Source organism: Barbus barbus (genome assembly GCF_936440315.1).
Source record: "Barbus barbus genome assembly, chromosome: 26".
Lineage (NCBI taxonomy): Eukaryota > Metazoa > Chordata > Actinopteri > Cypriniformes > Cyprinidae > Barbus > Barbus barbus.
Window position 1 is genome coordinate 19,921,001 of NC_136754.1, and position 25,173 is coordinate 19,946,173.

At 37.4% G+C, this 25,173-nt stretch overlaps 1 protein-coding gene across 1 annotated transcript in view; it reads right to left on the reverse strand.

Moving 5' to 3' along the window:
• The window catches only part of atr (ATR checkpoint kinase), a 28,358-nt gene that overhangs the window by 1,462 nt on the left and 1,723 nt on the right, over positions 1-25,173 (reverse strand). Inside the window, exons 4-45 of the mRNA XM_079379899.1 lie at positions 24,240-25,111; positions 23,279-23,460; positions 23,013-23,192; positions 22,759-22,943; positions 22,190-22,342; positions 21,865-22,063; positions 21,024-21,274; positions 19,966-20,153; positions 19,724-19,824; positions 19,455-19,626; positions 19,041-19,211; positions 18,357-18,551; positions 18,045-18,230; positions 17,766-17,861; positions 16,802-16,932; positions 14,203-14,346; positions 13,431-13,524; positions 13,161-13,286; positions 12,818-13,024; positions 12,566-12,679; positions 10,642-10,757; positions 10,432-10,552; positions 10,215-10,352; positions 9,865-10,078; positions 8,486-8,658; positions 7,357-7,521; positions 6,353-6,444; positions 6,169-6,260; positions 5,907-6,084; positions 5,654-5,830; positions 5,237-5,396; positions 4,762-4,941; positions 4,295-4,437; positions 4,096-4,193; positions 3,289-3,521; positions 3,063-3,197; positions 2,675-2,875; positions 2,435-2,578; positions 2,195-2,345; positions 1,413-1,569; positions 647-800; positions 405-556 (exon numbers count right to left, since the gene is read on the reverse strand). Of these exons, the coding sequence (XP_079236025.1) occupies positions 405-556; positions 647-800; positions 1,413-1,569; positions 2,195-2,345; positions 2,435-2,578; positions 2,675-2,875; positions 3,063-3,197; positions 3,289-3,521; positions 4,096-4,193; positions 4,295-4,437; positions 4,762-4,941; positions 5,237-5,396; positions 5,654-5,830; positions 5,907-6,084; positions 6,169-6,260; positions 6,353-6,444; positions 7,357-7,521; positions 8,486-8,658; positions 9,865-10,078; positions 10,215-10,352; positions 10,432-10,552; positions 10,642-10,757; positions 12,566-12,679; positions 12,818-13,024; positions 13,161-13,286; positions 13,431-13,524; positions 14,203-14,346; positions 16,802-16,932; positions 17,766-17,861; positions 18,045-18,230; positions 18,357-18,551; positions 19,041-19,211; positions 19,455-19,626; positions 19,724-19,824; positions 19,966-20,153; positions 21,024-21,274; positions 21,865-22,063; positions 22,190-22,342; positions 22,759-22,943; positions 23,013-23,192; positions 23,279-23,460; positions 24,240-25,111 (7,321 nt within the window). The remainder of the gene's footprint in view (positions 1-404; positions 557-646; positions 801-1,412; positions 1,570-2,194; positions 2,346-2,434; positions 2,579-2,674; positions 2,876-3,062; positions 3,198-3,288; positions 3,522-4,095; positions 4,194-4,294; positions 4,438-4,761; positions 4,942-5,236; positions 5,397-5,653; positions 5,831-5,906; positions 6,085-6,168; positions 6,261-6,352; positions 6,445-7,356; positions 7,522-8,485; positions 8,659-9,864; positions 10,079-10,214; positions 10,353-10,431; positions 10,553-10,641; positions 10,758-12,565; positions 12,680-12,817; positions 13,025-13,160; positions 13,287-13,430; positions 13,525-14,202; positions 14,347-16,801; positions 16,933-17,765; positions 17,862-18,044; positions 18,231-18,356; positions 18,552-19,040; positions 19,212-19,454; positions 19,627-19,723; positions 19,825-19,965; positions 20,154-21,023; positions 21,275-21,864; positions 22,064-22,189; positions 22,343-22,758; positions 22,944-23,012; positions 23,193-23,278; positions 23,461-24,239; positions 25,112-25,173) is intronic.

Genomic DNA, 25,173 nt, shown 5'->3' on the forward strand with positions numbered 1-25,173 from the left:
TATTCTATTTACTTTTTTCCGAATTGGAAAAAAAAATCATCAGTTTCCACAAAAAATATTACACAGCACAACCATTTCTAACATTGATAATAATAAATGTTTCTTCAGCAGTAAATCAGCATATTAGAATGATTTCTGAAGGAACGTGTGACACTGAAGACCGGAGTAATGATGCTGAAAATTCAGCTTTGCCAAATAAGTTTAATGTTTAAAATATATAAAAACAGAAACAGTTATTTTGAATTATAATATTTTTCCATATTACTGTTAGTACTATATTTTTAATCTAATAAATGCAGCCTCGGTGAGAATAAGACAAAAATATTTTTTAAAAATCTTATTAACGCCAAACTTTTGAACTGTAGTGTAAGTTTGTCTGCCTGTGTAAGTTCAGAGATGTTCACCTCATGAGTGGCTCTCTCTGGTCCCTAATGAGTCTGAGTGTGACTTCACAGGCCTGTCTGAAAAGACCCTCTGTGCCCATCGGCCCCATCGCATGAACCATGTTCTGAGTGAGCCGGAAGGGAACCACCTCAGGAACATCAAATGTCTCCCCCTTAAGCACCAAAAACACATTTAGCCTCAGTTACCCAAAGATATAAAATATAGGGAGCAATAAAATTGTCACGTTCCTCATTCATCTCACCTTGTTGAAGAGGCAGTTGAAGTCCACATGGACACACTCGCCAGTTAGGGAGTCAAACAAAATGTTCTCTCCATGACGATCGCCAAGGCCAAGAATATAGCCCACCATAGACATGACCGCAGTAGAGCGACAGTAAGCAGACCTGCTGTTGTACCTGTGAAATAACACATTTGCCCCGTGTGTGAAGACATTCAAGTAAGTGCTTTTCTAATGAATTACTCAAAACTCACTTTAAAGGTGGGGTAAGCGATTTCTGTAAGCCAATGTTGATATTTGAAATCACCAAAAACAAACACGCCCCTACCCCAAAAGGATCTCGACCCTATTTTGATAGCTCTGCCCCACACATATGTAACCTATGCAACCCAGGCAACGATTAGTTCTGTGAAACAAAGCAAAACCAATGTTGCACCGTGTCTACACCGGACGCGAGCAGTGTGACAAAATACTATAGAAGTCATTATAATCAGTGATGCTGTCTACACTGGATGCTGCGCGGCGCAACAAATCCCCGACAGAAAACGACAGTCGCGTTCTATTTATGACGTGCTGATACAAATTTCAAATGATTTTCAACGGTCGCTTTATGACGGTCCACGCCCCTTACTGCTGATTGGCTACAAGTTTGTTTTGGTACTCGGCCCTGACTCAGGTTTCTAAAGCGTTTCTGAAAAATGACATACCCCACCTTTAATAGTTAATACTAAGAAACATTTACTGTACAAGGATATTATGAATATGAACACTGAAAGCCCGTAATATATACCAAGAGGTGGGATCAGGAAATGTCCGTAAGAACCACTCATGAAAAACTGGTGGGTGTCTGGCACACAGCACATCGTTGTGCAGTTTCAGCTTCTCCTGAAAAGATGCTGTTTTTGGCAAAATCAGCTTTCGCAGCTCTGTCCCACTGACATAGATCCCTGTTCAAAAAACAAATACACCACTTTAACTTAATTTAAACCACTTTCACTAAAAAATGGAAAATTCCACTAAACACTCTGGAATTGATTCTGATTGTCAATATTTTATGTCTATGTAACAGTACACTATCGTTCAGAAGTTTGGGGTAGATAAAAATTAGCTAATTTGCTGCTCAAGAAACATTTCTTATTATCACTGTTGAAAACAGTGCTGCTTAAAATTTTTGTGGAAATAATTTTACCAGGATTCTTTCATGAATTTAAAGTTTAAGAAACTCAATTTATGTGAAACAGAAATCTTTTATAACATGTCTTTTATAAATGTCTTTACTCCCTTTTTTATCAATTTAATGCATCTTGACAAATATTAATATATATATATATATATATATATATATATTTATTTATTACGGACCCAAACTTTTGAAGGGCAGTAGGCCTGTTTACTTATTTGGTGATAAAAACTATAAGCTGATTATATCACAAAATAAACCACTTCAAAGTGATACAAGCTTTTATTCTAGAATCTGTTTCAGGATATATAATGCAACACATAACATTACTTCATTATGACATACACACTCTACCCTTTAAAAGAGAACTAGAGGCTATGAAATCAGCACACCTTTCTCTTTATACAGCTTCGTGAGGATGTGGCGTAAACCCGCCGTGTGGTTGACCCACTCTATTATGCCACACTCTTCATTTAGAGGGATGACCGCGTATGTCCGAATGTGCAAATCCCTCCGTCTAGACTCTACATCTTTCCTCAAAGACTAAACAAAGGCACATTTTTATTAGGAAAGTTTTCAGGAAAATGCAGTTCATTATTCAAGTATATCGTGAACAGCATAACTCTTAGTACCTTATTAATGAGACAGTTGAACTCCATAAGACGGCAATCTTTCCTCAGGTCATCTTTAGGTTTGCACATCATGGTGTAGAACTTTCCATCAGAGCCCTTGAGTGAGATCTTTTTTGGCTTCTGCAAGGATGCCAAGATCTCCACCTTCATGAAATGAAATGTATAATATAATGAATAAAGTATCATCTAAATTGAGAGTGATGCTCAAAACTGGAGTATGTTGAAACAGGTGGGCCTGACTGTGTCATCGAAGCCAGCGAGGTAGACCCAGTGTCCTGGAAAAGGGTCATGTTTGGGGTTGGCTCCTCCAGTGGAAGGCAGGGTGGGTATAAGGACAGACTGCAGGGGGATGAGTATCTGACTGAAGGTGGGCTCTTCCACCAGTTTCTTCAGCATTTTGAAGTGTACACTCATGCTGAGGGTGCTGCTGTTCCCATCCACCTACATAATTAAACAAAACACAGTCTAACTGCATCCAAACGCAAGAGTAATTTTAGAACCAACTGATTTAAAAATGAATGCCTAAGGGGAAACCTGAGGAATACTAAAGATTAATAATAAATGCATAAAAGCTGTTTCCTTGGAAATCTAAATATAATTTTCTTTCTAGCGGTAAAGTCTGTCCTACTGGTTTATTGCCGAGCTCCACCAGCTTGTCAGTCAGTCTGTTGGCATCTCCTATAAATTTCCCAAATGACTCATTCAAACTGACAGCCTTCTTCAGGATCTCCTTACATCTGTTCATTCGAGTTGGATAGGAGGACTAAAAAAGATGAAAGAAGCATAAACATTACACAGTTTATATCTGTGAAAAGACATTATTTATGGTTGTAGATGTGGCTGAGGTGTCTGACCTTAGACACAGCCGTCATCATCCACATAGCTTGTTGAGGGTAAGCTAAGAAAACTTTGGCCACAATCTCCATCAGCACAGCAAAGACCTCGTTGTTGGAGTGGCAGATTCGGGAGATGAGCTGTGAAAAGGCCGTGAGGAACTGGTAGGGTGAGAGGTTGCTGGTGTGTTCACTGATGACAGAATTGATCTTAGTGAGTTCAGCACGCATCTGGGCTCGGTCAGAGCGGCCAGCTGAAAAAGAGGGATGAAGCTGGTGTATCACGGTGGTCTGTTTTAACTAGGTTAGTCAATCTTTGGGTTGATAGTAAATTGATTTTAATCACTAGGCTACTGCACTGCAAATTCAGTTACATTAGGCAAGAAGAAAAAAACTTCATAATATTAAAAATAACACTAGTAATAATTACAACTAGTATCACTAATACTATTAAAATTTTCACTTTTTTGTAATATTGCACAATTTTTTAGCAAATTCTTAAATTTTTATCATTAGAAATCAATTACTGGTCAACAAACGATTTATAATTTAAAAGGTTAAAATATTTCAATAACAATGCATATGAATCTGCTCGATTCATAATCAATGCATTGATAAAATAAGTAAATCTGTTTATTTTAAAACTATAGTTAATCGATTTGATTGATTATTTTGACTTGTTGACTTGTCTATTACAGGCCAATAAAAGGATTTAAATAATTCAAAATCAATGCATATGATTCTGCAATGTTTTTTAAAACATTAAGTTAATTGTTTATATGCTTAGTTTTAACACTACAGATTATCGCAGGTAATTTTGTGTTTTACCTTTTTCAAACTCATAAACTTTGGCTCCGAAGTCCAGCCATAAGGTTAGCATTCTGGGCATGGCTTGATAGATATACTGATTGCCAAACTGCAGGGCTCTATGAAGAGAGCAAAGCATTACTGTATCCATCTATTGCACATTGAAACATTTAATTCAGAACTGCTCCTACAGGAAGATAACCAATAGAAAACATCTTACTTTCCAAAATATGTGACAATATAACGGATGAGATTGCCCTGTCTTTCCAGTTTGTTGTCAGTGACCATGGGCATCACCTTGTCGTAGTATTTGGCCAGGTAGAAGTTACCATCCTCCCATTCTGGTAATAGATGTGTGACATCCTGTTTTTATGAAAGAAAAAATATTGTCTGATCTATGGCTTGACAGAGTTCATCAATCTAAAGAACCACTTTTCACTATAAACAACCTTTTGTCCAATGGAAAAGTTTCATTTAACAAGTCAATTTATTTTACATTTACACTACGTTGACCACTTCATGTGTTTAATAAAGAGAATGTTACAGTACTTGAATCTTGTTGTAATTACATTTTTAAGTAATGTAGTTAAACATTAAAAAAATATATTTTTCCCCATATCACCCAGCTCTAGTCTAATCAACCTGATTCCTGTTGCATTTGTCCTCGTAAGTAAGTGACTGAAATACCTTATAGGTTTTCATTATTGCATTGCTCTCAAAGTTGGCCGTATCTTCCATGTATCTGCCCACCAGCAGCATGGCATTCCCTTTAATCTGGATTCTCTTTGGGTCCATGAGTGGCTGGTCATCAGGAAAACACTGCTGCACACCTTTCTGCAGGACTATCAGAGCCTGATGTACATCACCCTATAAAAACAACATTTTTTCTTATAACAATTTCAATGATGGAGAAGACCTCCATCAAAGAGATCTGCATTGGTATCAACAACATTTAGCTCATTGGCACCAATAGCTTCATGGTCAGCGTGCCGACATATAGCACTGTTGCGCTTCAGGCATCCCGATTTCGAGTCCCGGACCTTTCCCGATCCTGTCCCACTCTCTGTCTCCCATTTTGCTTCCTAAAGGCATACTGTCCTATCCTAAAGGCAAAAAATGCCCCCCAAAAAATCTTAAACAACATTTAGTTCAATTGTTATACCTTAGACCAGAGCCATTTGGCTTTCTCGATGAAGAGCTCAGAGAGGTGGGAGTTCTCAGCATTGAGCAGGGCGTTGAAAGCTGTTTGGTGATGACCAGCTCTTCTGGCCACACGAGCGCTCTGCAGCCAGCACTCACCGACCTGCTCCTCACATGAAGAACTGCAAAGAAGTCTTCATCAGCACAAAAACGCACTCTCAAATCTAATTATTTCACCACTCAAACAGAATAGTTACAGAATACCTAACCCTAATGAATTAAAAATTATTTATAAAGAGAAAAGAGAAAATTATTTATAAAGAGAAATGTAATACCAAGTATCTTTAAAAACATATTCAAAAATGAACTAATTTCTTGGATTTTTGACATGGAAGTAAAACATTTTTTATTCTGAACTGAAAGTAGCATGTGCTCATACCCCTTGCTGAGATTGAGAAGAGCTCTCCGCAGGGCCAGGATGGGTTCCTTGGCTCTGAACGAGTTTTGGGTCATAAGTTGGCGGGCGTCCCAGTTGAGTTTGGGCTCAGGCTTTTTTTCTGTGCTTTCCTTTTGCAGCTCAGTGAAGGCATGCTCCAACTCACACAGCATGTGCAGCCTAAGACCCAACACGAAAGTTGAGCATACTATACGAGTAGTTTTTATTTTTCCAAAATGGTCAACCACAAGACTACCTGACAATGTACTCGTATCCTCTCTGATAGGTGCCACACTCAAAACTGGCTGCTGATAAAGGGACAACTTGTTCTTTCCTGGCTATTTTAAGTTTTTCATAGAATGCCTCGGAATCTTGCTTCTTGGCAGCCAGCAACATTTGGCCAAGTCTGACACCCCATGTGCTGGATTTACAATCTATAAAACAGATGTGACAAACATTAACGCTTCTTCAATCTGAAAAACATTTCTATGTTTCTAGAAACAGCAAAAATAATTTACCAGAGGCAAGATAGTCCTCAACTAAGTCCCACTTTGACAGCTTCCATGCTGCCTCAACCCGGTACGCATTCAGATCAGACTTCCATCGTGGCCTTTGTAAAGGAAATAATGTCAGTTTAAAAAGACAAAACCTGGGGATGCATGAAACGGTGCCAGAAGACTGAGTCTACAACAGCACGCCTACCTGCTTGCCAGAACTCCATTGACCTGGGTTATTACTGTAGAGAGTTGGCCAAGACCCAACATAGAGTTCATAACACCATGATAATGGACAATCTGCATGCAAAGATAAGCAAGTGAGAGGGAAAAGTAGTAGTTACCATAATACTAAAAATGAGAAAATACATGAATGGTTAACCATGCAAATGTCAGTACAGAATACTCTCAAGTTAAACTAAATCAAATCATGTTTCCATTATGATCTTACTTAAAAGGTATGAACTACACTTACATCAAAAAAGATATTAACTGAAATTACTGCGTAGGATTCTACAGGATATAACATAAAATTTCACATTGGATCTACTGAATTCCAATTGGGTTATTCTCAAAATGTGCTACGTGAATTTTCAGTCATGAAAAGCATATCAAATATTCAAGCAACCCCATATAAATTGCATCATTCTATAATTAAATAAAATTAAATGATTTGACTCTTATGGAGCCCCAAATCTGCATACATATGTACATACATAAATGAATGAATAAATAAATAAATAAATAAATAAAGGAATACATCACTTGATCAAACAAATACAATTCATTTTTATTTACATGTAGTCCTAAATGTATATTTTGTAATACTTTACTTTTTAATTATTTTCTGTATTTCTTTTTTACTGTACACACTGTCCAAATTTCTATGGGAATGGGATACTGGGAGAATTCCAAGTTATTTTCACCAAGTAATTTTTCATATTATGTCGAATTACAATTTTCCAGAACTACAGTATAAACAGTTGTATAAACAAACCTTTATTTATTTATTTGTTTGTTTTGATAGACACTTTATCATTTTGCACCTTTTTATTTTTGTTTAATGTGCAAAATTATACAGAGTTGAAATATATAATTCACACGTCACAATGTAGTTGACTTACTATGGCACTGGGTCTGTTTGGACACTGGAAGCGCACACTGACCTGAATTTGGCAGGTACCCATAAGAATAAGAGTGTGTGGTTCTCACCTGGTCTGGCTCGAGTTGGATGGCTCTGTCGTAGCAGGCAGTGGATTCCCGCAGCAGTCCAATGCTCTCATGCTCCAGGATCTGCTCTCTCAATGACGGCTCCTCTTTTCTCAGAGCATTCACACCCCTCACGCCATCTGGCTCGTGCATGGCTGCATACATAGTCTAGAAGAGGACCAGCAAAACAGACACGTTACAACAGAACTTAAGAGTACATCTGATTTCTAGACAAATAACAACAAGATTAATGTGCATTGATGTGTGAATATTTTCAAACTCCATGCATATTTGATTGTATTTTATTTTATTACATGACTCTCTGGAATACATGCTTCTGATTGATAAACTGTAGCATTGTACAAAGTGCATAACAGCAGTTTTCTCAGGCAAACCGATTTTCTATATATACTACAGTTCAAAAGCTTGGGGTCAGTAAGTGTTTTTTTTTTTTATAGATCAAAGGTGTCAGTGAAATCTTTCAATTTCAAACAGATGCTGTTCTTTTGCACTTCCTATTTATCAAGGAATCCTGAAAAAAGTTGTCATGGTTTCAATAAATTAAATATTAAACATCACAGCTGTGTTCAAAATTTATAATAATAATAAATGTTTTATGAGCACTAAATTAACATATTAGAATGATTTCTGAAGGATTATGTAACACTAAAGACTGGAATAATGGCTGCAAAAAATTCTGATTTACCATCACAGGAATAAATTACATTTTAAAATACATTAAAATACAAAACAGTTATTTTAAATTGTAATAATATGTATAACGATTTAACACAATGTTACTGTTCTTACTGTATTCTCGATCAAATGTGATAAAAGTGAGCATAAAAGCATAAGAGTGAGCCTTGGTGAGCATGAGGGACATTTTTCAAAAACATTAAAAAAATGAATGACACCAAACTTTTAAACAGAATTGTGGCTATGTTAGTTTCATGCATTTCATAACATTCCTCTATCAATTTCTTACATAAAAGTAATTGCTTTATGTATTTTTTTTCTCTTTTTCTTATTGACTCAAGTCAATTTTTCATGTTCATTTAATTATTTAGTCAGTAGCCATAACTAGTAATCATAAAAACACATGCAAAAAAAAAAATCTGTAGATTTTTAAGACCTGGAGGAATGAAAGATGGTCCTGAATGTTCTGCTTCTTCTCACGGATAAAGGACTCAAAGTGCATGACAGCACGTGTGTAGGCTCTGGAGCGGAAGGATGCCTTGGCCAGCACATCCTGAGGAATGCTGTTTAGAAAGGCCACTACACTTTGATACTCACTGCTCTCTGGGCCTAAGAAGATGAAGAAAGAGTCAGAAATACTTTAATTTCACTTGACTTACACGCACGATACAGAGCTGAAAAATATAATTTACATGTTATTTCTGTTGCATTGTTTAGAATAAAATACACTATATTCCCAAAAGTATTGGGTCACCCCTTCTAATGAACAGGTTTGACTACTTTAGTAATTTCCATGAGTACAAATCCTAATGTTTAAGCATATAATGATATTCTAGGGAATTGCGTGCTTCTAATTTTATAGCTACAGTTTGGACAGGGCCCTTTTCTAGTCTAACATGACAGTGCCTCTGTGTGTATAAGGCACGGTTTAAAAAGACATGATTGATTCAGTCAGTGTGGAAGAACTTGACTGGTCTGCAGAAAGCCAAGTCCTAATCCCAGCTGAACACCTCTGGTGTGACTTTATATGCAGACCTTGAGCCTAAAACTCATCACCAAGAAGCATGCAGTTCCCTAGAATATCATTATATGCTTAAACATTCAGATTTGTACTCATGGAAATGACTAAAGTAGTCAAACCTGTTCATTAGAAGGGGGTGACCCAATACTTTGGCAATATAGTGTATTTTTATAGAAAAAAAAACATTCACAGCATAACGAACTGAGTCACATCACTAGTGTGTTACTAATGCAATTTAAAAATGTGACCCTGGACCACAAAACCAGTCATAAGGGTCAATTTTTTTTAAACTGAGATTTATACATATTAAATCTGAATATCTGAAATCTGAATAAATTAAGATAGGACAATATTTGGCCGAGATACACCTATTTGCAAATCTGGAATCTGAGGGTGTATTGAGAAAATCACATTTAAAGTTGTCCAAATTAAGTTCTTAGCCATGCATATTACTAATCAAAAATTAAGTTTTGATATATTTATGGTAGGAAATTTACAAAATATCTTCATGAAATATGATCTTCACTTAATATCCTAATGATTTTTGGCACAAATGAAAAACCAATCACAATGTATTTTTGGCTATTGCTACAAATATACCCGTGCTACTTATGACAGGTTTTGTGCTCCAGGGTCACAAATAATAATATTTAAAGGGAATTGGTGAAGTAAAATTAAATAAAAGAACAAAAGACATGTTGCCTATTATCATTCCCAATAATGTCAAGACATCAATAAATAATAACCATCAGCTTTTAGGGAAGAAAACAGCACTGAATTAAACAGAAATGTACCTGTGGCCTGTGGCTGTGGCTGCTCTCTGGCATGTTTGCCTGGCCTCTTGTTGGTACTCAGACTCTGCAGCTTGTGGCGGGACCACTGAGTGAGGTGGTCCAGCATGGAGAAGACAGTTTGTGTGCTGAGCTGACTCAGACTGGAGGCGTTCTCCTGCAGTCGCACTAACCGCGGGTCACCCTCTTTTAGGACTGCCATCATCTCTTCATTCACCTACAGGACCCGAACAGAAACACTATTTTGAGCATTTGCACTGGATCTGTCACTAAATTTCCCTGAGAAAAATTACACGAACAGTTTCCTATCAAAAATGAATAGCAGGTCCTTTCCACAGAGCTTGAATTTGTACCTCTCGCTGCTCCTCCTGAGTGCATCCAATCAGCACATAGACCAAAATATGGGGAAGCAGATAGATGGTCACTTTGTAATCATGCTTTATGATAAAACTACAGCAGTTGAACACTTTTCCAGCAAGTTCATGTCTAACCTGAAACACATTCAAAAATGAGGTTGAATTAGCCTTTTAGGCATATTTGAGGCTGGAAAACAAGTGGATGTGGACTTACTTTACTGATGAGATATCCTGCCCACGTTGCAGACCAGTCAGAAAATTTGTTTCCACGGCTGGTAAGATATATAGGCTTTTTCAACTTAGACCAGTTCACCACCTTCTGAGAGCTCTTATACCTTTAGATGATTAAAACAAGTCAGTTTTATGAACACTGGATATACAATAAGCAGCAGACAACAAGCCATACAAAAGGATCATGCCCAACCTAGTATTTAGATGCGGCTCCAGGATTTCCTGAACCTGCTCTGGGAATCTTCTCCATAGACGGCGACCTGGCGAGTCAGTCCTACCCTCCCGACATTCAAATAATGACAGCAGCTCCTGAAACAGAAGGTTACTGAGTTTAGCTACCCTGAAACCTACAAAATATTGGTTATTGATACCATTATGTTTTATCTGCTTAAATTTGAGATTTTTTAATTGATCAATATCAGTCAATATCTAGAATTTTAAATACGCATGTTCATTTCCCCAATTTTTACATTTAAAGGGGTCATATGACGCAATTTCATGTTTTCCCTTCTCTTTGGTGTTACAAGCTGTTCGTGCATAGATAAGATCCATAAAGTTGCAAAGATTAAAGTCTCAAACCCAAAGAGATATTCTTCCTAAAAGTTTAGACTCAACCACACATTCGTAAAATGCCTCATTCAAACACGCCCCCTACAAATCTGTCACTGTGTTCGACGATTTGCATAACACCGCCCAAATGTTTACACAAAATAAGAATGCGTAACACTTATTCTCGCTGTAGTATTATTGCTGCCACCATGTCGAGGAGATGCTGTGTGTTTCCAAATATGTTAAAAGAACACTCCACTTTTTTTGGAAATAGGCTCATTTTCCAACTCCCCTAGAGTTAAACAGTTGAGTTTTACCGTTTTTGAATCCATTCAGCGGATCTCCGGGTTTGGCGGTAGCACTTTTAGCGTAGCTTAGCATAGATCATTGAATCTGGTTAGACCATTAGCATCTCACTCAAAAATGACCAAAGAGTTTCGATATTTTTCCTATTTAAAACTTGACTCTTCTGTAGTTACATCGTGTATTAAGACCGACGGAAAATGAAAAGTTGCGATTTTCTAGGCTGATATGGCTAGGAATTATATATAACCTTGAATTATATATAGCTCCTTGATTATTACGCTGGAATGAGAGTATAGTTCCTAGCCATATCAGCCTAGAAAATCGCAACTTTTCATTTTCCGTCAATATTAGTACACGATGTAACTACAGAAGAGTCAAGTTTTAAATAGGTTTTAAAAAAATATCAAAACTCTTTGGTCATTTTTGAGCGAGATGCTAATGGTCTAATCAGATTCAATGATCTATGCTAAGCTGCGCTAAAAGTGCTACCGCCAGACCGGAGATCGGCTGAAGGGATTCAAAAACGGTAAAACTCAACTGTTTAACTCTTGCGGAGTTGGAAAATGAGCCTATTTCCAAAAAAAGTGGAGTGTTCCTTTGAGAGGTGTAACATTTCCGTCACACACTTGAGGTATTAGCCCAATCACAACGCACTGGACAGTTGGCCAATCAGAGCACACCGTACTTTTCAGATCAATGCGCTTTGTAAAAATCAACACATTTAAGAAAGGCAGGGCAGAGAGGAGCAACAATAATGTACGATATGTGGAGAATAATGTGTTTTTTTTTTTTTTACCTTAAACCGTGTAAACACATTGCATTACACTAAATACACAAAATAATGTTATTTTAAGATTGTCACAAGACCCCTTTAAATTTTCTTTGCCATCATCTAACGCTCACCTAAAGTTAATTTTTAAAAACACTATGGATTTAATAACGCCGCTTGAATGGATTATTTAAAATGGTTATTTTTCATACTGTACATTATAATGCTGAGATGTCTAAATTCACTTGAAGCATTTTAAACAATTGATTTCAGTTTTTAATGTTTTATTTTTAATTTAATAACACAACATTGTATAAAATTTAAATACCAGCCATTTCTCAGGCCAAAATTTTTATATCATTTCAACCATAGTTTCTACCCATTTCAAGCTAACATGTTAAAAATCAACTTAATATCTCCTAAATACTTCTAAAATCTCAAAGCAAGTCTAAAAGTGAGTCACAAAGGACATTGTCTTTAGCACAGTGCATACCTGCACGGCATACGCCGCAGCATCTTGAGCTCTCACATCATCTGCATAGGCTAGAAAGGCTCTGGTCAGCTCTGTCAGTAGTTCATAGGCAAAGTTTGGATCATCGATCCCACTCTAAAAGCATAAAGACATTCTCTTTATTCTGTGCCTAACACTCAGAATACATAAAATGCAAAGCTACACACTTAAAACGTGATCTTCAAGATTCTGCTTGACACATACAGGAACAAAACTGTCAGAGGAATGACTTACCACAAATGTCGAGCCAGTTCCCTGAGTGTCAGCGGGTGACAAATCAAGTCGACCAGGATCAATGGCTCCCAACTCCCCCAGGCATTCCCCACACAAAAGCCTGGCTTCAGGATTGACGTCCTGGCAGCCCCGGAGCAACACAGTCACTAACTGAGAGATCTCTGGCTCCACCATCTCACTGTCCAAGACATACTTTAACACAGCATCCTGTAGAACAAACAAATATACAGTAGATCAACCGTTCAGGCCCTTGATGCATCTCATTTTAAGCCTCCTAAAACTAAAGATTCCTATGCATGTATTTGCATCCAAGCTGGTAATGCTTATTAAGAGTAAGTCTGACCTGGTTTTTGTATATCATCTCCTTCAGGCTGGTGAGCGCATGGATGCGTACGTCCACATTCTCATGCTGGATGGCCCGCATGGAGAGCTGCAGCGCTGCCTGCATGTCAGTGCTCTTTGAGGTTTGCTGTAGTTGAAGAATTGTGTATCACAAGCGTAATTATTGTAATAGTTTCACTGTGTTGAACTCATGTCACAATATGTAGCACAACTGACTTTTACATTGTTTTTTTCACTTATTGATGAGAAGATTGGTTTGTTTAGGTTGTACCTTACGGTTATCTTGAAGGACCTTGTGAATGTTTTTCAGTTCTGGGTGGTCAGGAAGGAAGTAGATTTCATGAAGAAAGTCTTGCACTTCCTCCCTGAGATAAGAAGATCATGAAAAAAAAGATTTTACCAAAAAAAAAAAAAAAAACATTACAAATTACATTTTTGTATAATTCATTAGTGTTATAGTGTAAATGTTAAAGGGATAGTTCACCCAAAAATTAAAATTCTGTCATTAATTACTCACCCTCATGTTGTTCCAAACCCGTAACACCTTCATTACTCCTCGGAACACAAATTAAGATTTTTTTTTTTTTTAATCCAAGAGCTTTCTCTTCACAAATATCTTAATTTGTGTTCTGAAGATGAATGAAGGTCTTCCGTGTTTGGAACGACATGAGGGCGAGTAATTAATGACAGAATATTCATTTTTCAAAGGAACTATCCCTTTAAAATAATTTCTCCTTTAATATGCAGAGATTACTATAAATAAACAAAACTGGCTCAGCCAACAGCATGCATTTGGGGCGGGACTATCTGTTTGTCCATCCAATGGAGCGTTCAAAAGCAATTGAATATCATTTTTGCAACTCCATTTGGTAACGCTAGCGGTGCAAAAATTACACACTTTACACAACATAATTCTTTGAGTATGTTGTCGACATGTTAATTATTAGCATCTATAAAAATATCTAAAAATCATCAAAAACCTTTAGAGAATTAAAGCCATATCTAGCCTATGACATAAAATAGAAAGGAAGAATGACACACACCTGTTCTCTACTATGAGGTAGTGCATGATCACCGCCGTCTCTTTAGGCTGAATGGAGATGAGAGGTAATAGAGCAACAATTACATGACTCAGAAGCGGACCCAGATAAGACGGGTCAAGACAGCGCACGAAACAGTCCCATGTCCTGTAAACCAACAAGATAACAATAAAACCCATATCCTTCTTATTGTATGGATAAAGCCTAATTACAATTTTATCCTCTGATCTGACTGCATATTAGATACAGATGGCTCTTGCTGAGCTTAAACGTTAAAATATAAATGCTAATCTGGTGTCCTGCTGAGCTCACTGCAGTAATTAAAGAACAATCTGGATCTTATCGCCAGCACTCTCATGCAGACGGTGCTTCTGATACTCTTCGTAATCTATTTGCAAAGCTTCTTCTGTGCATTCACACCAGGCACGCGCGTGCACAGGTAGGGCTCAATGCCCTTTTCCCCTTTACACTCCGTGCCCTTTTTTTTGGTGGCGGTGTTTTGTTTTGTTTTTCTTCAGTAAATCAATGCTATTGGTCACCCTTTACGTTTGTCTGCCTGTTTTACAAATATTAATCCAATGAGAGGTATTAAAAAGAGCTTGTGACTAAATCTTGTAGGATCCTCTCAAACTGTCAGTAAAATCTCGTAACTCCACCTCCTCTATCTGGGCTGAATGAACTGAAGTTCCACAGCAGCTGAACGAAGCCTTGCAAGGGTAGCCTAATTAAATATTGTAGTTTGAATAAGTACAGCGTCTTCTTTACGCAAGAAACACTATGTCTATAAAGGCTCATATTTTATGTATCTGAGACATGTGAGACTGGAGAGAGAGGGCTAGCATTTGCCATCTAGTCATAGCAAATACACTTAAATAGCCTGTGCATTCAGTAGCATTTCATCTCTTTTATAAAATGAGATTTTGGCCAAATGTATTTAACAACAGGAAAAACTGAACGCCCATATAGCTACAACAAACTTTGTAACCTGTTGATGAAAACATAATGCGCTGCCACATTTTAATGACAGACAAAATGCGCATTTGCACACATACGCTGGTCAAAAACCCCATAACTGCATTTGAGTTTGACACAAAGCGACTGAGTAATCCTCATCACCTAGGTAAAATATATATATTTTTTAAATTCTTCAAAAAAATATTTCTACACATGCTAGCATAACCAAATTTACAGTATTTACTAGTTACCATATCAACATTGTATAGAGAAAAAAGTGCGGCAAAATGCTAAAGTTTTTTGAAGATATCGCTGAACATTTATTTTACTATAGTAAAACGATATTTCTGGCTTAAGTAAATTTTTCTTCTCAGTTTTTATTATTAATTTAAAATGAGACAAATCTGCTATTATTTTAATCTCCAATCTGTTATTTATCAGTTTAGATAATTTTTTAATGCTTCAATAACTAGCAGAAGACACTAACCGGTTTTAAATTGGGTACTTTGTAACACTGTGTTACTATGTGCCCTGCCGTGCTATTCCATGACATTAGCGATGTAATTCACACTATTTACTTTAATACATTTTAATGAGAAACGACGAGAAACAGGTGAATAAAGACTGACAGTAGATTTTTTTCATGAGATCAGATAACATTTCAAGTTGTCATATGTTTGTGTTACTCAGCTGTTACAGTGTACCCCACCTACGGGGCATGTTGTCACATTTCACTTCCAATTTTTTGAGGGTAAAGAAAAAAAACATATACAATGTAATTATGAAACAGCGCAACATATTTGTACTAGACAAGTGTGAAATTACTGTGGATAAAAAAAATTATACTCTGAACCCCATGTGGATTTACACAATTTGAGAAAGTCAAAAAGTGTTACTTTGTGCCCCGCACTCTGTTAATATGCTCGTATTCGCTAGCAAGCTAATTTCTTAATCTTGTAATTCTATACTCTCCGCTCATCTTCAGATGTATAAACATAGGAAAACATGGTTTTAAGTAATGTTTTAGTAACTAAAAAAGCATTACAGAATCAGATCATATTTCATCATGCAGAATGTAATATTCTATATATGTATAGAATTAGGAGGGGAGAGCTCTGGTACAATTCAAACGTTTCATATTTAAGTAATTTTTTCACTGCTGGTTTATTTTAGACCTTCATGAGACTAACACCCTCCACACAGTATCAAGTCTTTGCCAAGTAGGCAGATACATGTTGGATATGCTACAGTGACGGTATGGCTACAGTTTCTTATAATCTCCTATTTTGGGTGGAATTGTGTTGGACATAATTATTAAATTGTGTTTCAAAATAATTTGGCAAAACTACTTGACTCATTGCTTAATTACCTTCCCCTTTTCTCAATGACATGGGCTACATAAAGATGTTAACCAAATAATACAAATTAGCTTATAAAACCAAACCACATTTCGTCAAACTATATTATTATTATGGTTATTAATAGTGAATAAATCTAAAGCTTTTAAGACTACTGGTTTGTGTTATTTAATTTGTCATTAAGAAAAAAATAATAATTAAAAAATGGAGGGGGCTTTTTCAGTTTCAGCACATGCCTCTCAAAAGGTTTGCGCACGGTCCTGATTCACACCTCTCAACAAGAAACACACCTGCAGCAGAGCTCTGGGAAGTCGTCCTTGTACCGCAGGCCCGTTCTGAGTGTGGTCATCATCTTCACTCGGACTGAGCTGATGTGCTTTGGACCCATTAGCTTCATCAGGGCCATTAAACTGTTCAGAGCCTGAGTGGAGGAAAAAAAGCTGATAAATTTACTGACATAATGTTGATAGAACAATCTTGCTACGTCAAGTACTAAGTTTTCTCAAGAGCTCCTACAGCTCTGGATTCTTTGTACTATATAACCCACACTGATAAAGATCACATACTTAAAATCCTGAGTTTATGGAGATCTTTACTTGTCTTGTGACATGACAAAGTGATTAAAGTATTAAAAAAAGCCATTTCTTCAATTGTCTTTAATAAATGGATTCATATTACTTTACTCTGAGAACAAAAAATGAGAATTTGTAAAGAATGTTTGCCTTAGTTCACAAGTAGGACTAAACATTTAATTTTTAACTGATTTGTTGATAAATCTAACACTTTTTGACTCTTTTTCTGTAATTGTTGATGCATAACAGCCTTCTGCTGTATTGATTCGGTCAATTCAAAACATTTATTTTTTGTTTCATATAAGAGAGAAAGTCATCACGTGGATGTGGAACAACATGACAGAAAGTAAATAATGAAAGAATTTTCATTTTTGGCTGAAATATCCCTTTTATCCTAACCTGACAAGTACTGAAGAACAGAACATATTGTCCCAACCCCAGAGAAATCTAATTGGCTCAAAATCCAGCTGCATATAACAGTATATTAAACATTAAATATATTCTGACAGATGGATTTGTCATTTTCTGCAGCATTTTGCTTTCAGTGAGGACAGAAAATAAACTATTACAGTCTGCTGCACCTAGAACGTGGTGCATGATCAGTTTATAATGCTTATAATTACATAGCTACTGAAAGCTAATGTTTCACATTAAAACCAGACAAATTGTATTCAACACCTACCATTTTCTTTTTCCTTTTCTCTCCAGCACTAGAACTCAATAGCTGCATGTTGAAGAAAGCCAGAATGCCCAGGAGCTTGGGCTGCAGATAATCTGCCTGCACAGACATACAGTACAGTGACAGGCAGAATTATTTCCAAAACAATGACTACAATAGAAAACTGAAAACAGACTTCAATGCATTCAACTGTGTAGAACAATTGTGCTTGATTCAGTTTGTAAAAGATTTGCTAGATGCTCAAGGGCCTTAATCTAATGATTATTATTACAGCAGCTTTACCATGTGTCCTGGGGTGGTGATTTCTCTTGGGCCCTGGTAGGGGTCGTCACTGGAGGCGAAAGAAGCTAAAATAGCAAGTCCATTAAAGACCTGCTGGTAATGTTCTCCTAGACGCAAGAGCAACTCATTATGAAGACCCTGGAAATCCTGTCTCAACAGACTGCCCAATTCAATTTCTGTCTCATTCTGTGAAAAAAAGAAAGAATAATAATATAAAAAATATATTATTATATTTATTATATATTAATTATATATTTTGTAATTTGTCTTTTTCCTCACTACTCTCCTGAATTCATAATATGAAAATCCCACCTTAAGGTAGTAGAAGGCTCTTTCCAGCTCCTCCTTGGTACAGGAACACACAAGATGGGAGAATATATATTTGAAGTTATTGATGAGCATTTCTCTGCGGTTGACATTCAGTTGCTTGGCAATAGTGCGGATTAGGGCAGAAGCTGTAGGACTGGCCTTGGCTGCCAAAAAGGGAAGAAGGACCTGTAGTGTCCGCTGTGAACAAAGAGACAGAGAAAGCTCATTACTTCAGTCAAATTAGCGATTAAGTCACAGTTTACTTTATAGGAGCAATTTATCATTGCTATCAAGACTACTCACATTTTATTGTACTATATTTGACCAAATCTAAAGGGATAGTCTATCCAAAAATCTAAATTCTGTCATCATTTACTCCCCTTCAGGTCATTACAAACCTGTATACTTTTCTTCTGTGGAACACAAAAGCTTTGCGTCCCATTGCATTTTTTTTTTGGTCCATATTATGGAAGTCAGTGGGACCTGAAACCATTTGGTTACCAACATTTTTTTAAATATCTTCTTTTGTGTTCCACATAGGAAAGTAAGTCATACAGGTTTTGAACAACATGAGAGTGAATAAATGCTGACAGAATTTTCATTTTTGGGTGGACTATCCTTTTAAGGCTGTTCTGTTACATCAGAGGCTGATCTTGTTGAATCTGATATCGAGATGTTGGGACTTACATTCAGAAAACGATTAAGGTCAGGAAAATCAAAGACATGTGCCACATGAGACAGAATGTCCAGTGCCAGCTCTCTCTGATTGGCCGCTTCCTCCTGCAGAGCCTCGCTGCTCTGATCTGGTGTGCAACGCAGAGCCGTCACATGTCGTGAATGCAAAGACTCCACCAAGAACTGCAGCAAACGAAAAGGCAGAACCATTACATATTATTACATGGACTAAGATTTGACTGGGCACAATGTTTAGTTCGTTTTAACCTAAACACTGTTCTACATTTCAAACTCGTAGTTTTAAAGCTTTTTGAAGGTGATGTTGGCACTTATGTTGGTACTCACATTGATACATGTAGCACCACATAAAAGCACAGCATTATTAATAATGAAAACATCATCACATTATAAGAAGTGCACACTGACCTGGCAAATTGGGTTCCTGTACTGATTGAAGAAGGACTGCAGTTTGAGGTCTCTACAGGTGGCCAAAGCCTGGATCTCTGTGTAGGCTGCTACCGACACAGGATTAGACTTGGACAGCAGGCAGTGCAGAAGACGAAGCAGAGCAAAGGACACCAGGTTCCCTTCAGCAGCCCTGAGAACCACCATAAGCAAGAAAAGCATTGTTGATACATGATTTGAAAACTGTTAACAGCAGGAAGGATCAATAGATACTAAAAGTGTCACACTACCTCCCAATTTCTCCAGTGGTTAATATGAGTGTGTTTTTGAGTTCATTGTTTCTGGAGGTCTTTGCATTTGTATAAGCTTCTTTTAGCCTGGACACAAGAAGCTGTAAAAATCAAAATCATAATACATCCATTAGTTAGTTTGAATAAAAGCATCTGCTAAATGACTTAATTAATGACATTAAGTGACAAAAAGTGGCGATGGTTACAGCATGTTAATATAATATGAACTTTAAAATCTGTACCTCCTTCAGGAAGCCATTTCCATTCCAAAACTCCAGAAGATTCTTGATATTTTGGCCGAACTTTATGCGGACTTCCTGGTCAGGGTCTTCAATGAGGTTGACTAATGTGCTAACCAGAGATTTTGTGTCAGGGTCACTGTTACCCAGATCCACGTGCTTGAACAAGTGGCGTATATTCCTGATAAAAGCTGCCGTTTCAAAAGACAAAAGTTGAGACTGATATGGTGAGCAAAAAATATTTTCCCAGTACATTATATAGACTGTAAAGGCTGCAAAACATACTACCAAAGCACAAAAAAAGTTAATAATATTTAACAAATTAATTGATTAACATTTAGTCATTTACAATCTTCAGAATAAGCACTTAATCCTCAAAACAGATTATGCCTTCCATGCTGAAAACTGGTGAGATTTAGTAATTCCAGTTGTATTGTCCTGAAGTCAATGGATTTTCTTGGGTTTTTGGTGAAATCCCTGAAATAAGGTCTGTGGTTCACACAAGTGCAAGATATTTCCATGTTTTACTTTACAACATAAAACACATGAATACTAATCCCTTGTGATTTTTTAAAGCCAATTCTATGCTTTCAAGCTTTCAGAATTTTTTTTTTTTTAAATAAAGAGTAAAAAAAGTTGTCAGTAGCCTCATGGTGATGAAGCTGAAGTCATGAAACTGTAGTTCATTTATAGCCAAATGCAGCAAAGTTCGTTGTTGCAGGAAGGAGGAGGTGAGAACTGGTTCAAAATAAACGTACACTTTAAGAACCAATGAAAAATAAACAAACGCAACAAGCGGCCTCATGACCGACAAAACATAAAATGACCCAGGCCTGGTCCTCTCTCCCTCCATTGTTGTCATTTATAGGCTTCAAAATTCAAAAATATTTGTTAATTTGGAAAAAATAAATCTTATCATCAGGAACAAAATGAGTAACAATCACAAACCAGAGCTTTTTTCTGCGATAATCCTAAAAAAAAAAATCCTGGATGGGTTTTTGTCAAGGGAACCAGTGTGATTCTCATTTACAGGCTGGCCTACAAAAATAGACGGGACTAACCTTGCTTGACCTTCTTGTCCTCCACAGGTTTGAGCAGCAGAAGGAATGGGGTGAGGATGGATGCTCCGATGGAGGAGGTCTGGTTGGGGTGGGTGTCTGAAATGCTGAGACCAGCACAGAGCAGCTCATGGGATGGCATCGTCTCCTGAGGGACCTGCAGTTGTGAGCTCTCAGACAAACAGCATGCCAGCTGCCCCGTAATACCAGCCAGCTCAATCTTCACTTGTGTTGAGCTGTCCTGGAGTCTGTTCCTAAAAGCATTATTGAATTAAAATGTTTACAAAAGTTCAAAAAGTTCCCCTTTTTAACAGTTTTTTGCTTATACATACACTACCAGTCAAATGTTTTTGAACAGTAATATGCTAATATGCTAATTAGCATATTAGAATGATTTCTGAAGGATCATGTGACACTTAAGACTGGAGTAATGATGCTGAAAATGTAGCTTTCACCACAGGAATAAATTGTGTTTTAAAATATATTCAAATAGAAAACAGTTATTTTAAATAGTACAAATATTTCAAAATTGTACTGTTTTGCTGTACTTTGGATGAAATAAATGCAGGTTTGGTGAGCAGAAGAGACTTCTTTAAAAAACATTAAAAATCTTACTGTTCAAAAACTTGACTGGTAGTGTATAATGCATATGGATTATTTTTCGAAATGAATTTAAAATGTAAAAATAGAATACATATTCTCAATAGAAACTTCCATTTCAAATCACAAATTTAAAATTCCCTGACATTTCCAGGTCTGCCATGACCATAAGAATCATGAATTCTTGGAAATCTGGGATGATTTTTTTTTTTTACTCAAAGTGTGTGACAGTTAGATGACGTACAAAAGGACCTCGTGGATGAGGCAGTAAGATTTGACTCCTAGGTGGTGCAGCAGAAGGGGGAAGCCTCTGACAGCACTGGCCCGCTCGGCTTCACTGTTACTTTGCAGAGCCCAGCGGTAAACCGACGACCGCCAGTCACCGCACACACTCTTCGACAACAAGGCAAGCAGAAACACACAGTGTGCTCGAGTTTGTGTAGCTATAACCAAACGTACAAAACAACAAACACTGAAATGTGAGTACTGTAAAAAAACAAAAACAAAAAAGAACTACATTGCAATAAACAGTTATCCATTCACATTATGAGATACTATAAGATACTTACAGTAGACAGGAGCAAGTTTCTGGGAGAGAGCAATCAAACTTGCAGGAAAAGAGGCCGTCTGATAAACAGATTGTGAAGAATGCTCAAGCACCCATGGGATCGAGAGCAGAGCACAAATATTCCTGCAAAAACCTGTGTCACCCTGATTATTGGCTGTAAACAGACAATACAAATCAAATAAATTCAAATGAACTGATATAATGCCATTAAATACATCTTCAAGCTGCTCTTCAGTGAAAATTCTGAAAAATTGTGCAATATTTCAACAAATCAGCATAATGTATTTATCTTTAGCAAATCTCAAAATGAATATCCATTTTCCATTTTGTGCATTACAGTGTTGTTGTGCCTAAAGTTAGTTGTGATATAAAGTTTTGTAATTTATTATTAGAAGAAATACTATTTTATACCAGCTATTTAAAGGTTATCTCACTTTAACTTAAAAATAATAATTAACAAAAAAATTTATATTAGTGCATCCCGAAAAAATAACCAAGATTCAGTTAAATAAAACAGTCCTTTGAGTCAAACGTAGGTTTTAATAAGGATATTGCAAAAAATAAACTCACTGTTAAGATAAAGGACAGCATCAAGGATCCTGACGGTACCCTCCACCAGAGGCTCCAGGTCTTCCTCATTAGAGGTGTTTGCCATCACGGTGCGGCAGCTCTCGACTACCTGAGCCAACATCTGAGGCTTTAACCAAATGAGCTGAGCTGCATCTGAGGTCTCTGATGTCTTCTCTCCTCTGCCACTGAACAGGTATTTAAGAATTAGAACCAATAATCGTGCAACACAACAAAGGTCTTAAGTAAATCCATACCTCTGTGGTCCATTCAGACAGTGCTTTGAGCAAAGTGCAGCCAGATGGAAGATGACCGCCAGTCCCCGCATGGTGCTCACGCACTGGCTCGCTCTGTGGTCCCTCATCTGGGTCAGTAACTCGTCTAGTCGGCTGTCTACAGCTGCCCACACATCACTTCTGCTCTTCATGTCCACCTGCCTAATTGTGGACAAGATGAATACACATGGTAAAAGGAGAGACTGAAGGAATGTCTATCTGGAGATTGGGGACAGAGAATTGCATACATCGGTTGAGTCTTTTCCATGCTCCTAAGCTGGGTTGGAAGAGAGAGATTGGGGCGTTTGACTGGAACTTCCTCTTCATACATACTAGGATCAGCAGGGTCAGAAACACCGGTCTGCATATCTTGCACGGCAGCAATGGCTTCTGTCTTGAGGGCAGCGTATAGGTAGCCTTCCACGCTTTGCTAGTTTTCATACAACAAAAAATATGTTACATTCTACAATATATCACCACTTCACGACTTGAGATTGGAGAGCTAATGTATGGCAAGACTGTCAGCAAAAAACGATTTCCTAAACCCTTAAGACTTTTTTTGTCTTAAAAACACAATTAAGGACTTCTGTCCCTTTACTGAATTGAATTTTCAGACAGATTTGCCTTAATTAAAAGTCCAGGTGACTAAAACTATGAAAAAGTTCATGAAGAAATTGCGAAAGAAAAAACATATAAATCAAGTAGTTTAATCCAAGTCTTCTTTTGATCAACACACATCCAGAGAGCTCATCAAATATAGCAAACAGAAGCTCAAGTTTCCTTGCTTGACGCAAAAGATCTAATTAGGTTTGTTTTCATGCTTCAAGCAAGAATGGTTGAGTATCTGTGACCAAATTTCAATATGGATTTGGAACAACATGAGGGCAAGTAATTGAAGACAGAATTTTCCATTTTGGGTGAACTATCCCTTTAAATGTCCGTATTTTCCCCAAGCTATTTTATGACTTAACACTTGGAATATAGCACAAAGATGTCTGAACCAATTTCATGCTGTTTTTACTTCGTTTTTTGAAGCTCGACATGTTGTGCCCCCATTCATTTTCACTGTATGGAAAAGAACATGGACCCATTACTAGACTTAAAAGAAGAGGGAAAAACATGTAAAGCTTCAAAAAAAGATAACAGGTTTTGATTTATCTTCATTCAGAATTGTGTTTTTTGGCATAAACTTTTCCTTTAACCTTTTACCTCATGCAGATCTTGGGTTCCAATGCTCTTAATCAGAGCTTTGCAGATGGCTGCGACTCTCTCCTTCCGTATCTGCACTGCACACTCGTATCCGAGAGGAACAAACTCAAGGACAAAGCAGAAGACTTCACAAAGTGTAGCTTTCACCTCCATTACCTTCAACTGCTCTAGTGCCCCACCAACCACCAGTTGCTCAAGCCTTTCCATCAGCATATTGACATGAACTCTCTCAAACCTGCCGTGAGTGCCTTCCTCAGGATAGAAAACACATTGAGAGAGCTTCTGGAATTCCTTGCCAAAGACACTGAGCTCTGACTCCTCAAAAGTAGGCAAGGAGTCCAGGAGATGGAAATAAGCAGAGAGAAATGGCTGTGAATGGTCTTCAGGGAAACCTCCCAGAGTCACAATGCGAGTTAAAACCACCATGGATGCTGCCTTGAGTCTTGGGCTCCCATGAGACATTATTAGGCAAGTAGAGTCCCATATGATGGCCACTTCTCTTGGGAAGAAAAGGCCTTGCAAAATATCTGTCAGCACCGTTAATGAAGTTACTAACAACGCCTGAGCTGAGGCATATGAGGACAGATTAAGGATGGTGGGGGTCAGGTAAACGGCAGAATCTCCAGACCTGATGGAGAAGCGTTCCACCACCACTGGCCACTGTGGTGATGGTCTGACCATGAGATTCATATGCACTAGATCTTGCATTAAACATATTAGCTCTGTGGAAAAAAGGCCAAATAGGACTGGACCCTTGGCTCTGAAAAGATGAAGCAAGGAACAGATGACTGACGAGATCTTCACATGAAGATCTTCGCATTCTGGGCAAGCAGCAATTCGCAAGAGGCGGTTGATGATCCATTTACTGAAATCTGTGAAGGGAGAATGGAGGCCGACAATCTAAGCTGGATGTATTTGAGCAGAACTTTGGTAT